Raw genomic sequence first — 15,265 nt, forward strand, 5'->3', positions numbered from 1 at the left:
CTTTTATCTGATCAACTGGAGCTACCTTTTCTACCAATAGTGCGGTTTATAGCTAGGTTAACTTCTAGAGGTCTGTAAAGAGACAATTACAGCAGACTAATGTCTAACTAACTCACAGAAGCCGGTTGCATAATACTTACATTTTTCTTTTTCTTTTTTAAATATTACATTCACTGTTTATTGCAATAATCAAGACGTAATGTATTCATATGGATTAAACCATTCTAACGAGATTTTATATCTCATATGTAGCAGTATCGATCAACTTTATGGGGAAAAACATAAAATGATAGTGTTGGTAGTGAAAATTGAGCGGCTGAGGGTGTTTTTCTCTTCTCCGTCCAACCTGGCAACACGGCTCGCAGTGAGTGTGAGCTAGCAGCCTGAAGGGAGAGAGAGATGGAGGCAGACAGCACCGGGGGAAACAACATGGGGGAGAAAACGGAGGTGGAAACGGCAGAAAACCCGTTCGAGCCGCTCATGGAGTCGCTCCGGCAGCAGCTGGAGGAGCAGGACCCGGTGTTTCTGATCGGGGTGGTCGTGGCTCTGGCGGCGGTGGTCGTCACCTGCGGTAGGAAGGAAGGCAGCTAGCAGCTAACTTAGCAGCTCGTGTTAGCATGACAGGCTGGGCCGTGGGTCTCTGAGCTGTGGTGTGGGCTGTGGGTAGATACAGAGGACTAACGTGGTGGAAAGTTAGTTTTCTAAGTGGGGTTGACATTTAATTACTGGTATTTATTTAGTAAAAGTCCCTGTTCTTTAGAGCCACGAGCCGTGTTTCCTTGTTAACTAGGAAGCTAAGCTAGCTGCTCAGATGAAACAGACAGCTGTCAACAGACTGCCACCCGACAGTCGCACCATTACTGACCCCAGCCTTTTTTAAATCGAAGCTAAAGACGCACTTTTTTAGATTAGCATTTAACTCTGACTAGGGAAGTCCTGCTCTTAAGTTTTTATTCTACTGTATGCACTTTTAGAGGGCCTTTAACACCCTGCAGCACTAGTAGCACTTCCTTGTGTCTTCTTGCAGCACTGTGGCACTTTCCTGGGTTTTTATGTATTGTTTTTATGTATTATTTTATTGCCTTGATGTAAAGCACTTTGGGTACCGTCTGGCTACTGTAAAGTGCCATACAAATACATTTTGATTGATTGATTGAGCTGTCACTTACACAGCTCTCTCCATCCAACCCATTCAAACCCATTGCTTCTGTGTTGTCAACATTTGTTTTGTTTTTTTTTTATAACGGTGTCAGTGACAGAGCCCCTGGTGTTTCCTCTCTCCACAGTTTTCCTGAAGTACTTCCTGAGCAGTAAGACTGTCCGCAGCGCCGTGCTGCTGGTCGGCCTGTGTGACTCCGGGAAGACGCTGCTCTTCAGCCGGGTGAGTGAGTGGCTGCAGCCAGGGCCGTTGCTAGGAATTCTGGGCCCCTGAAAGAAGACTAAAGTGGGCCCCTGCCCCCTGACTTTTCCACTTTTTTTCTTAGACTATGTATGTATTATCATTTTTTTTATTTAGCCTACTTTGTTTTGATGCTAATGCAGCATTACTATGAGTATCAGTCAGGGTCTTATGCAGAATAAATCAATCATACAAAGATTAGACTACTGGGGTTTTTTGTGGGCCCTACTGGGCGCTGGGCCCCTAGAATTATCACCACCTTTCTCCCCTATACTACGGCCCTGGCTGCAGCCGAGGCCGAGACTGAGCCGCCACGTTGTCCCGTCACAGGACAGGACAGGACAGGACAGGACCCTCCGCTCGGCCGGTGAGTGGTGGTCGACCTGCTGCTCTGTTACTGACCACCGTGTCTCTGCTGTCTGTCTCCCACAGCTGCTGGCGGGGAAGTTCAAGCGGACACAGACCTCCATCACCGACAGCAGCGCTCCGTACAAAGCTAAAAACGACAGGGTGAGTGAGTCTGCTGCGTTTTCACATCGTCCAGCGGTGATGAGCCTGGTTTACAGCTGTGTCTCATGTCTCTCCTGTCTCTCCTGTGTTCAGGGCAGCACCTGGACTCTGATAGACCTGCCAGGACACGACAGTCTCCGTCCTCAGTACCTGGAGAAGTTCAAGTCTGCAGCCAGGTGAAATACTGATGTTTTATTACATTACATATTATTTTAACTAACAATCAGTTTCATTAATGAATCTACTTAAATTGTATTCAGTCTATGAAACCCCAGAGAACAATTAGGCTATTTAAAGCAGAAGTAAGCGGAATGTTTGTGTTAATATAAGACTTAAATAGTTATATCTTCCGACAGCAATCACTTATATGTGAGTGTTTGGTCCGAAACATGAGTCTGTCAGTCACTCTGCTCTGCTGTAAGCCGAGGAGAAAACTTTCCTTGTATCCTACAACCTTTATCCAATGAGGAGAGAGAACGGCATAAAGGGGCGGCCCTCTCTGTGTGTGCAGCCAAGGGATGTGCGTGAATGTGGTGACGTAGGAACGAGGGCGGGGGCTGCTAACTCCATCGGCTGACAAGAAGTTAGCCAAAACGACCGGATCGCTTACTTCTGCTTTAATGTTGGATACAGCAAATCCTTTCTGCAATCATTTCTATTTGATAACCCAAATCTGGTATTTTTGATTTTAAAATGACAATTAAATTATTATTTAAGTATCTGACCAAGCATGTCTCTGTTGATCAACTATTGAGCTCATAGTGTTTTTATTGTATTGTCACCCATCTCTTCAGAGCGATTGTGTTCGTAGTGGACAGCGCCATCTTCCAGAAGGAAGTGAGAGACGTGGCAGAGTTCATGTACGTCTTGTTGACAGACAGCGTGATCTCCAGAAATGTCCCAGCCCTCCTGGTGGCGTGTAACAAACAAGGTGAAGAAGCTCTTCAACAAACACAAAGTATCATCATTTCAGTCACCTCCAGTCTTTCCTGAACTGTTTTTTTGTAACTTTCTAACTTCCATCTTCATTCTTCAGATATCACCATGGCAAAATCTGCTAAACTGATTCAGCAGCAACTGGAAAAGGAACTGTGAGTAAATTTATTGGATGTTTTGATCATCACTGTCACAGTCATGATGTATGTTCAATTCTTAATGCAGATATATTTTAGGTGATTTTAATTTCCCCACATGTTGTAATACGTATTTATTCCTGATAATTTGACTTGTTATGCTGGTGATTGTTTTTGTATCATTCTTCATAAATGTCAGATTATAAAAGCAAATTTGGCATTATATACAAGTTATATTAAGATGAAGATAATTCTTCATCTTAATCTTGTCAATTTTGGTTTTAAATGACACTTAATTGAACAAATTAGGCATCATTGCATAAAGCAGAGCCCAAGACATCCTGGCATCTAACTGACTGTATGCACAATAGCTTTTACGCTTCCCAGCATGTAGCTCAGTTGTCGTTTTGTTAGACTCATCATCTCTGGTTAACACCTATGTCCCTGAAACATCCCAGCCCCAGTTTGTAACAAGCTTTTGGGGAAATCAACTTGACAAAGTCATGGGGCCATAGAGTAAACATATGAACTGTTTGCTCATGCTGAGTAGTGCTAATCTTGAGGTTAACACTAATCTTTTTGACTTATTAAACAGTAAGCAAATGGAGATGCCTCAACACTGTTGTTTTTTCACAGGAACACCTTGCGGGTGACGCGCTCGGCGGCCCTCAGCTCTCAGGACGGCTCGGTTGGTGGCAACCTGCATCTGGGGAAGAAAGGCAAGGACTTTGAGTTCAGCCAGCTGCCCATGAAGGTGGAGTTCCTGGAGTGCAGCGCCCGGGGCAACAAGGGCGAAGAGGGAAGCGCAGACATCGAAAACCTGGAGAAGAGCCTGGCTAAGCTGTAAAATGAGCAACTCGGCATCCTGAAAGACGCAGACTTTGCATCAGATCACCTCAACGTCCAGTCACCTCAGCAATCAAAGGAGGGGATGACAGATGCATCTCAGTGGAGGAACTGACCAGTCACTCACGGCTCTTAGCTGTGCTGACCGTCGATGTAAAACATAAAATGACATTGAAGATAGAAGAGCATCCGAGACATATTCAAAGAAAGAAACAAACTCCAAAAAGACTGTGAAAGCTTGTAGCTGTTTGCCAGGTTGTTCTGCTGTGCTGACAAATTGTCATGTGCTTCTTCAGTGAGCATCTTACTGTGAACATCCAATTTAAGAAGCTTTATTAGGCTTGATTAGAAAATATATTTAGCTTTGAGAATTTTTTGAAATTATTTTTTGTTCATAACTGCAATTGAAAGAAAAATAATCATAGGTCATTTTGCCATTTTTGTTTAAAATGTCTGTTAATCGGACCTATGACAACAGGCATGAAAAGCAATTATTCATCCACTCTGTCAGCGTTGTGCCTTTTTTCTGATATTCTTATAGGAAAGTGTTTTGCTTGTTTGCAGAATGACGGTTTATTTGCGTGGAAGTACTGTGCGAATACAGTGCATTTGCAATGAATGTATGGATTTATTGTAGTCATACAAGAATGAAATGTTATGGTTGTAGTTGTCTGGCTTGTTTTAAAAAGAAAAGACAGAAAGAAAATGATGAGTTTTTCGATGCTTGTTAAAGATGCAAGAAGAAGAGGTTTCATTTTCAGCCACAAAGACAAGTCTTTAAAGTGTGGTAGTGTCACAGAAATAGAGCAGATTGGGACAACACTTCAAATTTAACATATTCAGCTTGTAATGATTCACAGGCAGCAAAAAGGATTTAATCATTCACATGTACAGGAAAAAAAAAACAGCGTAAAAATGTAATTATGCGGCAGTTAGTCAGGCATCAGTTCACAAGTCACTGCTTTACATTCATTTTAAAAATGGCACCACTGTAGCCCAGAGGACGAGGTCATGTGACAGATCACAGGACGCAAAGCAATTTAAAAGCGTGGCTGTGTAATCTGCTGTGAACTGTCAGATCTCAGTGCTGTGTTTTCTGTCTGGCACCTGGTTTGGATTCAGATGTTTCTATCTGTAAAAACACAGCAGACTCATTTAGACATAAATAAAAATGCAGGGTCTGATGTGGTAGTTTAACAGACTACGGACATGTCACACAAAATTTTTATGTCAGCAAATATATTTCGAAGGAGCACATTTTTTATAGGAAAACATACACACTCTAAACCTAATGAAGCTTGCATTAAATGAAACCTGAAAAACAATTACACATTTAGTCAAATATTGCGTGAAACCTCAGAGAAGTATCTTTTACGAGAAGCTTGATTCTTCTTGTAAAGATCTACGTCACTGGACCAGATGGAGAGACACCATGTAGACCAGACATCCAGGGGCCACACACACACACACATCCTAGTGAAACTCAGCACTAATGATGGTTCAGTGATTTCCCAGCTGATCAGCCTTAGTCATTTATTTATTACAGATAGTGAATATTAACTGTATGACGTTTCAAACAAACTGGGGTGGGGTACTAAAGGACACTAAAAGACGATGCCCACACCTTACAGAAATAACCGCCCGCCGCACCACAAGACGTCAGAGCAGTTTCTGTCCTCGAGCTGTGAGTCGACTGAATCCATCCTCCGCACTCCACCATGAAAAGAGTTTTATTTATTTATCATCACTTAATTATTAATTAATTCATTTATATAACTTGTTTTTTTTGTGTGTGTGTAACATAAGACTACAGCTTTGATTTCGTTACGCAATCTTATGTTGCATAATGATAATTAAACTGTGTTGACTATCTTTATCGCTAAAAGGACACCCAAAGGGAAGCGTGTCTTCTAAATTAGAAATGTATCGTCATCACTACTTTTAAACTAGATGACGTTTTGTGACGAGAGCTCCTGAAAAAAAAAAGATGTTGCCACATATTTGGAAGAAAAAAAAAACCACAGGATTGTATACTCAATCTCAAAGATACACAACAACCAAACCAAAGCAAGTCAAAATAAAGCTCTCCTGTCACCAAGAGATGTTAAAGGGATAGTTCACCTAAAATTCAAATTTCACTCATTATCTACTCACCCTCATGTCGACTAAGAGCTGTGAGAAGTTTCAGAGTCCTCTGTTCCTTCTCTGAGTTACGGGGGGGTCCGTGCAGCAGTATTTGTCCATATAATGGTTGTCAATGGATACCAACTTTCTTCATCCAAAAAGACACACCAAAAAAACATCCAAATACCTCCATACAGCTCGTCTGTAATGTCCCTCTTGTATTGAAGCCCAGACATGAGAAATTGTTCTGCCCGTCTGACACAGGAAGAGCAATGAACTGAGACACTGGGAGCTTCCACTAGAAACAAGCTTAAAATATAGACTTATTTAATTTTTTTTCAGAACAATTTCTCATGTCGGGGCTTCAATACCAGAGGGACATTACAGACGAGCTGTATGGAGGTATTTGGATGTTTTTTTGGTGTGTCTTTTTGGATGAAGAAAGTTGGTATCCATTGACAACCATTATATTTATATGGACAAATACGGCTGCGCGGAGCCCCCCTGTAACTCAGAGAAGGCACGGAGGACTCTGAAACTTCTCACAGCCCTTAGTCGACATGAGGGTGAGTAGATAATGAGTGAAATTTGAATTTTGGGTGAACTATCCCTTTAAGAGCAGACAGTGGAGTGACTCTACAGGTGAGACAGAGGGTAGACGCTCAGACTGCAGCTCTGATCTGCCACTACCACACAGTGTTCTCCCTTCAGCACCGCAGGACACAGCCAGTTCACCTTGTCCCCGTGACTGATGCTCAGTCTGGGCCCAGACTTTTCCTCCGTCGCCTCCTCTGAAGCTGCTGCTGCTGCTGCTTCCCCCTCCACCGCAGCTTCTTCTCCCTCTGCTTCATCCTTGTGCGGGGTCTTTGCTTTGTCCTGCGCCTCTTCTTTCCTCTTCGTCTTGCCTTTTCCCTTCCTGCGTTGAGCTGCCGTCGCTCTGGGTTTGGTTTTTGCGTCCGGAGCCACCACCGGGTGCTTGCTGAGGTCCCACAGGGCGACGTGGCCGTCGTTTCCCCCGCTGACCAGCCAGTACGGGTGGGAAAGGAAATTCACAAAGTGGGCTTGTGAGGCTCCCTGACTGTGGGCTTTGACCGCCCCCTGCTGTTCCAGCTTCGAGCCGCTGCCGATCCGCATCAGATGCACCCGTCCGTCCTCCGCGGCGCAGCCCAAAATGTTTCCACACGTTGCCACAGAAACGCAGTGAGCCAGCGGCGGGTTGAAAAGCTGGCCGGGACGCTGCTGTTGGTCGCCTTCATCCTCTGCTACATCCTGGAGGTTCAGAGTCCACAGTGGGCGGGTCTTCTGCAGACCCCACAGCATCACCTGGAGCCAGACAGGGTAAAACAAATTAAAGGTATAGTTCACCCAAAATTCAAATTTCACTCATTATCTACTCACCCTCATGTCGACTAAGAGCTGTGAGAATTTTCAGAGTCCTCCGTGCCTTCTCTGAGTTACAGCGGGGGGTCCGTGCAGCAGTATTTGTCCATATAATGGTTGTCAATGGATACCAACTTTCTTCGTCCAAAAAGACACACCAAAAAACATCCAAATACCTCCATGCTGCTCATCTGTAATGTCCCTCTTGTATTGAAGCCCCGACATGAGAAATTGTTCCGCCGGTCGACACAGGAAGAGCAGTGAACTGAGACACTGGTAGCTTCCGCTACAAACAAGCTTAAAATATAGACTTATTTAATTTTTTTTCGGAACAATTTCTCATGTCGGGGCTTCAATACAAGAGGGACATTACAGACGAGCAGTACGGAGGTATTTGGATGTTTTTTGGTGTGTCTTTTTGGACGAAGAAAGTTGTTATCCATTGACAACCATTATATGGACAAATACTGCTGCACGGACCCCCCCATAACTCAGAGAAGGCACGGAGGACTCTGAAACTTCTCACAGCTCTTAGTTGACATGAGGGTGAGTAGATAATGAGTGAAATTTGAATTTGGGGTGAACTATCCCTTTAAGGAGTAATACTGGATGATATGAAAAGAAAAAAAACACACAAATAGCAACAGTTTTATGTTCCTTCTCTCTGACCTGCATGTCCAGTCCAGCAGACAGCAGGTTGTTGGGTCTGTGAGGCCTGAAGGCCACAGAGGAGCAGATGTTTGTGTGTCTGCGAAGAGTCCTACACACTTTCCCCCCGGGGAGCTCCAGCACCCGCACCGCCCCCGAGTCATCAGCCACTGCCAGGGCCGAACCCGTCTCATTCAATGCCAAAGCGTTGATCTCCTCCTCTCCTGCGCCCGTAAACTGCTCCACGGGCCCCTTCAGGTTCCTGGGGTCGAGGACGCTCACCGCGTCTCCGTGCGACACATAAAGGTGACCCGGGGCTGCGGGTGAAAACACAACGCTGGTGCTGTCCTCCTCCCCAGGAAGGGTGAGTCTGCCTACGATGGTTCCTTCCTGGCTCCAGACCGCCACCTCTCCGCCCTCGGAGCCGGACGCCAGCAGACCCTCGGGGCCCGGGGAAGCTCCAACACACAGGATGGATGAGGAGTGGCCCTCGGACCACTGCCTGGCCATGGTGACCCTACAAAACATATTGACAATTTATTAGGTTACTACATAAACTTGAATTACAAGCTTCAGGGTTAAATGCCTCCACCACGCAGACTGAGCAGTCGGACTGGGAACCAAGTTAACCAATCAGTCACAGAAGAAAGATAACTCACCAACCATTTACAACTCAATACAGCGACATACAGTACAGGCCAAAAGTTTGGACACACCTTCTCATTCAATGTGTTTCCTTTATTCTCACTGAAGGCACCAAAACTATGAATGAACACATGTGGAATTAACAAAAAAGTGTGAAATAACTGAAAACATGTATTTTCTTCTTTGTCTTCTCTTTCTTCTTTTCTTCTTCCTCCTCCTCCTCTATCTCTGCCCCCACCAATTCTAGTTTCTTCAAAGTAGCCACCCTTTGCTCTGATTACTGCTTTGCACACTCTTGGCATTCTCTTGATGAGCTTCAAGAGGTGAACCTGACCTGAAAATGGTTTTCACTTCACAGGTGGTGTTGCCTTGTCAGGGTTCATTAGTGGAATTTCAGTGAGAATCTACAATGTAAATAGTCATGAAAATAAAGGAAATGCATTGAGTGTGTCCAAACTTTTGGCCTGTACTGTACATTCAACCAGTCAAAAATAGCTATAAATAAACTAATTAGATATAACCAATCAGAATACAATTTAATTAGTGTGCTTGTCTTGTCATACTTGTCTTGAATAATGGCCAGTCTGACTAAAAAGTAAGAACAACAACATAGTAACATAACCACAACACGACGACAGCAAGTGGTTAAATGTACATAAATGCTTTACTGTTACGTTTTTCTTCCTATTTTAATGAGACATAAAGGACGAGCATTCATTGGTTGCGTCTCATCACCAAGTACTTTGTATTTGAAGAGGAAAACAAACGTGAAACCTGATGAAACCAACCAGACCGAGGGAGCGGTGGCGCCGCTAACTCGTTATTAGCCTCAAAGCTAAAATAAACTTCGTGTTGAGCTGGAAGTTTGTCTCCGGTAACAAACACGTTGTTGTCGAGGTGGACAAAACAATAAATCATGACATGACAGCGCTGTGACTGTTGATAAAAGGCCACAACAGGAGGATTACCTTAGCGAGTGTAGTTCATCAGGCTGCCATGTGCGGCTGAGTCGCTGTTTGATTACGTCACATTGAAGTGAGTTTTAACCCAGCCCTGAGTTCTGTCTTGTAGGCATTGATCAGGGGCCCGGTGGCCATCAATCAATCAATTTCAATTCAATTTTCAAACCTACTGTTACAGCGCTAATGTGGTTTTGAATATTTAACAAGTAAATGTTTATTCTCTTTTTTTGTTCCAAGGTGTAGCAAACTACAACCTGAAAGAAAAAAGACAGGGTATAGCCTATTATTTTTGTGTTTTACTGTTTATCTTTTCAATATTCAAATTAAATTGGGAAATACTGTGTGTTAAATATATAAAAAGAAATAAGGTAAATATCAAAGTCTAGTGAGAAATTTGAATATCAAATATTAAAGCAGAAGTATGCGTAATGTTTGTGTTAATATAAGTCTTAAAGGTGTACAGAAAAGAAAACTGAATTTGAGCCCACTCTGGATCATAAAATTAATGGGATAACTCATCTTTCAGACGATGTAGGCCAAACTTTGTGCAAAATTCTACTTTTGAGTAAATCCGGGATGAAAGTGTGTATTTTTTTTTCCGCATTGGATAATGCAGGCGCACGGATTATACGTCAGCCTGTACACGATTCACCAGCCACTGATATTGGATCCGTCATCCGTCATTCAAACGTCTGAGACACACACACACACACACGGAGCTCGGTCTCGCCCCAAGCTTTGAATATGCCGCCTGCTCGATAACGACCAATCAAATTCGTTTTCCTTACTCGGGTAAACTCGTGTTGCAGCTCGTGACAACTCGGCGCAACAAACAGGACAAACGGCCATTTCTGTACACCTTTAAATAGTTATATCTTCCGACGGCAATCACTTACATAGAGTGTTTGGTCTGAAACACGGGTCTGTCAGTCACTGCTCTGCTGTAAGCCGAGGAGAAAACTTTCCTTGTATCCTACAACCTTTATCCAATGAGGAGAGAGAACAGCATAAAGGGGCGGTCCTCTCTGTGTGTGCAGCCAAGGGATGCGCGTGAATGTGGTCACGTAGGGACGAGGGCGGGGACTGCTAACTCCATCTGCTGACAGGGAGTTAGCCAAAACGACCGGATCGCTTACTTCTGCTTTAAATTCATTATGTCAAGGTATCTTGGTAGGAATGAAAGACTAAAAATATATTAATGCTTGAGATATTCAAACATGAGAATGAGAATGATTCAAAACAACAACAAATTTCAGACAAAGTGGTTATCAAACTGTGCATTGAGACATACATGACCCTAATAAAGACAAGCTAAAAAGACAAAAGTGTCAATGAATGGTTTACAAAAGGATATTATATAAATACATCAAGTGTGAAATAGAAGCTGCAGAAATAGTAGCAACATTAGTATTAGAAAATGAAGGAAAACCACAGAGGGGACAGATCATCGAATCATTGTTGGGCATGGCCCCACTCGGCCTTCATTTTTCACAATGGCTGCTCAGCGCTGATTCATCCAAAGCTGTAGATGTGATGAGTGTGGTCCATTTCTGGGTCAGTGAGCAGCATGCCATCCTGCTGCGCTGAATAGGGGACGGAGAGGAGAGGCCATCGTTTTCAGACCCTCATCTGAAAACACACACAAACCAACTACACGCACACACACACACACATTACACTGTCAACCCAACATTCATGTGCTGACACATACAGTATACAAACCAGCAGCAGTTCACACAGCATTGGGACTGTAAGTATTTACTTTTTCTGCTCATCACCCATGCATTGGGTACAACTTCTTCATCATGGTTTTAGTTAGATGTTCCTCTGTACTGTGTAATATTATGTTGAAGTTGTTAAAACATCTTTGAGTAAATTTGTGAGTAGTTTTGACAGTCTGTTGAAAACCAGACTTCTTATACAACTTCTGCTAGATGCATTTCTGTTTTCAGCCTTTGACTATAGCTTGTTACTGTTTACTGTTGTCTTGTCTGATTTATGAGATAAATACAGTGTGTGTGTGAAGCTTTAGTTGTTTTGAATATGGATCTGGTAAATGTGACGTTTGACAGCTTGAACAGGGGGTCCAGTATCAGGGGGAAGATGTGAATTAACAATGTGTCAGTGGCTGAGACGGCAAACTGAATTCTCATTAACAATAGATGGATTAGCTTCCTCTGAAACTGGGCTTTTCCCAGACACTCTTTGGTGAGTTAAAGATTCAGATGACTTACAATTTTAATCAGATTCTTTTGCGCCATCTCTTAAATTGAATCTAAATGAGTTCAACACCCCTGCAATACCATAACATATGCAGAACTTTCAAATTTGATGTGTCACAGTTTGAAATACAAACTGTGCAATAAGATGCACGTAAAATCCTATGTAGATCCAAACAGACAATGATACCTGTGTACGGTGTATAGTTTATTCTCCATAATTCTGTTCCCTGTTTATAGTTTTGTGGTCTATGGTTTTGTATGTTTATAGAGGTGTAGTTTAATTGTGATTCATTGTCAGTTTTATGCTTGTTGCTCCTCTGTTTGCTCAGTTGTTTTGTACCTGTTTTCTGTGTCCCATGATTACCTCATCCCACAGTGTCTTGTTTCATCTTACTTCACTCTCTGTGTCCCTGTTTACAGTTTACAGTAACAGCTTCGTCCGTCACTGCATACTGTTATCTGCCTGTTTGCTCTTCATGTACATTAGCTTATCTTTGTTTAGCTGCATGTCTTCTTCTATCCTCCTGTGTGTTTACTCTCTGCACTGTGTCTAAGTACAGAGTATTGTCTGCAGTAATCATTTCTCCTGTCCTTTTGTAACATGATTGCAGCAGAAGTCCTCTTTCTGCAGAGAAATATGTTTTCAAATTAAAAAAAGAGCAAAAAGGTGTTTGCAGTTTCATGACTGAGGGTGATTTTGTCCCTCAACTCTTAGGATGGATTTCTTAGTGGCCAATATGCACAGAAGGAAAAAGTACAGCAAACAAAACTTGTTCAAGTGAACATACAGTACAGTATGGACATCTGCTTATTGTTTGCATATTGACAGGCTTTAAAAAATCCGCACTTTTCTCTTCAGAGGCCTTGAGAGTTACTCAACACTATTCATACACCGGAGAGTATGAGGTCACCCTATTTTCCAGCGAGGTCAGTGCTCTTCCACAAGGAGCCAAACGGAGTGACGTACAGAGTCCCAGCGCTGCTGTACCTGTCCCACTCCAAGTCCTTCCTGGCCTTCTGTGAGGAGAGGCTCAGCCCATCTGACTCTCAGGCTCACCTGCTGGTCATGAGGAAAGGCACTTTCTACAGAAACTATGTCGAGGTCAGTTTTTGTTAACCACATAAAAGCAAAAGAACTTGTTTGAAATATAAAGCAAATCAAAGTTTTCCGACAAGTAAATATTCATATTGATACTGGAACAAATATGAGATGAGTACCAAGACATAGTCAAGTTGCAAAGGTTACAATCACAACCTTCTAGTCTGCAAAGCACTCTTGTGTTATTTTGTCAAAATCATTATGTGAATATATGTGTTTTATAATTAAAGTGTTGCTCAGTTGGTTTGTTTTTTCTTGTCCCATATTCCTGCATCACATCACTGTATCTGATGCACTGCTGTCTGCTCCCTGCTGCTCCAGTGGGAGGACATGCGTGTCCTGGGCACTGCTTTTCTAACAGGCCACCGCTCCATGAACCCGTGCCCGGTGTACGACGAGTTCACAGGTACTCTCTTCTTGTTCTTCATCGCTGTTCTGGGCCACACCTCAGAGTCCTACCAGCTGGTGACGGGCAAAAACGTGACCCGACTCTGCTACATCTGCAGCACAGACGACGGAGACACCTGGACCGGTGTCACGGACCTTACCAAGAAAGTGATCGGAGACACTATCAAAGGTCAGAGGATTCAAAATGACTCCTTTTTTGTCTTTCTTCTAATTTTGACATAACATCTGTATCTTCTTTTTTTCTTCCCTCCTTGCAGAATGGGCCACTTTTGCTCTGGGTCCGGGACACGGCATCCAGCTGAAGTCAGGCCGCCTGCTCGTCCCTGCCTACGCCTACCACATCGAGTGCAAGGAGTGCTTCGGTCACCTCTGCCAGACCAACCCTCACGCCTTCTGCTTTCACAGCGACACCCACGGGAGAACGTGGCGGTTCGGGGAGGCGGTGCCGGGCCCGGAGAGCGTGGAGTGTCAGATGGTGTCTGTGGATGAAGAGGACGGGACGAACGTGTTGTACTGTAACGCTCGCAGTCCCCTGGGCTACAGGGTGCAGGCCCTCAGTCTGGACGATGGAGCTGTATTTCAGGAGGGGCAGCTGGTGCAGAGGCTGGTGGAGCCTCGGAACGGTTGCCATGGCAGCATTGTTGGATTTCCTGCCCCATTACATCTATGCCGAAGTCTTAACCAGCAGTTACACCAACCTATACACCGCTCCAGACACAGGACGTCCTGCATGACTCACTACAATCACACCACCACCTCTCCCTCTCCAGCCGTCACCTCTGCCTCCACCGGCCCTTTGTCACTTAAGCACAGCCCCCCTCCAGATTTCCTCACCCCCACCTGGGTGGTGTACTCCCACCCGACATGGACAACTGCACGCAAGGATCTGGGCATGTTCCTCAGCTTATTTCCCCGCGACCCGGACAGCTGGCGAGGCCCGTGGGTGATCTACGAGGGCCCCAGCGCCTACTCTGACCTGGCCTATCTGGAGCTGCCCCCCTCACCCGGGGCCCCGCCCGCCGTGGCCTTCGCCTGCCTGTTCGAGTGCGGTACCAAAACGGCCTACGATGAAATCTGCTTCAGTATCTTCACCCTGTACGAACTCATTGATAACCTGCCTCGAGATGAGCAGCTGGGGAACGACGACCATGAATGTGAAAAGCAGCAGATAAGAGAATATGAGACGGGCGGTGGGCGTAGTGAACATGATGCTCAGCGTGCACCGATTCTCCAACAGGTGCCTCACGTGAAGAAGAGGAGAAAGAAGAGCAAGCTGACCGAGATGTGCTCTGTGTCTTAAAAGCCTGTAATAAAGCTACACCCTCCTCCAGTGTTTGATTTCTGTATACAACAAATCTAAGTATTATAGACTATTGACGAGAGATACTTATGTTCTTGTAGTTTTTGTTGTGCTGCTCAGCTGATTTTCAGATCCATCCGAAGTGATGGAAAAACCTTGTTTATGATTTGTTTTTTGTCTTTCGCTGATTGTCTGTCAGTTATGATTTTGTAGAACACACGAAGAGTCATTAAAGTTTTACTGTCCCTTCATTTTTCCTCCATTTGTAGGAAGTATTATCCGATTAAAGCCGAAATCATTAGAAGATCAATCAAATATTTTTTCTTCTCTGGGTTTCTGACTGTTGGTTAGACAAATGACAAATGACAAACAGCATTTGAAAGCACAACTTTAGACTCTGAGGAATGGTGATTGTGAAAATAATTGCCACATTAATCAGTAATGAATGAATCATTAATTGCAGCCAGGAAAACATGAAACTAGAGCACATCATCAGAGTTATGCCCATGAATTAAAGAGTCTGGGAATCAGATGCTGCTTTGCAAAACACGGAGGAACACCCAACATATTTGTGAAATATCAGACAGACATCCATTTCTTCATCTGTTCTAGGAACCTAAGGGCTTCAGCTCCAAGTTCCTCTTCTTCT

General features: G+C 43.9%; 3 protein-coding genes across 3 annotated transcripts; 2 read left to right on the forward strand and 1 right to left on the reverse strand.

Moving 5' to 3' along the window:
• The first annotated feature begins 360 nt into the window (after positions 1-360).
• Positions 361-4,481, forward strand: srprb (SRP receptor subunit beta). Its single transcript, XM_085796382.1, has 7 exons — positions 361-571; positions 1,287-1,381; positions 1,832-1,909; positions 2,003-2,085; positions 2,704-2,840; positions 2,946-3,000; positions 3,619-4,481. Exons 1-7 carry the CDS (start codon positions 400-402, stop codon positions 3,827-3,829), a joined length of 831 nt encoding a protein of 276 aa, XP_085652508.1. The 5' UTR covers positions 361-399; the 3' UTR covers positions 3,830-4,481.
• Positions 4,482-6,556: 2,075 nt separating this feature from the next.
• wdr53 (WD repeat domain 53) lies at positions 6,557-9,648 on the reverse strand. Its single transcript, XM_085796383.1, has 3 exons — positions 9,594-9,648; positions 8,002-8,497; positions 6,557-7,275 (listed from the first exon to the last, which is right to left on the reverse strand). Exons 2-3 carry the CDS (start codon positions 8,488-8,490, stop codon positions 6,589-6,591), a joined length of 1,176 nt encoding a protein of 391 aa, XP_085652509.1. The 5' UTR covers positions 8,491-8,497; positions 9,594-9,648; the 3' UTR covers positions 6,557-6,588.
• Positions 9,649-12,666: 3,018 nt separating this feature from the next.
• On the forward strand, positions 12,667-14,867 carry neu4 (sialidase 4). The gene is made up of 3 exons (XM_085796385.1): positions 12,667-12,911; positions 13,230-13,485; positions 13,574-14,867. The coding sequence occupies exons 1-3, from the start codon at positions 12,711-12,713 to the stop codon at positions 14,614-14,616; spliced, it is 1,500 nt and encodes a 499-aa protein (XP_085652511.1). The 5' UTR covers positions 12,667-12,710; the 3' UTR covers positions 14,617-14,867.
• Positions 14,868-15,265: the final 398 nt, after the last annotated feature.

Source organism: Trachurus japonicus, chromosome 13 (genome assembly GCF_045865225.1).
Source record: "Trachurus japonicus isolate A0001 chromosome 13, Traja_1.0".
NCBI classification, from domain to species: Eukaryota; Metazoa; Chordata; class Actinopteri; order Carangiformes; family Carangidae; genus Trachurus; species Trachurus japonicus.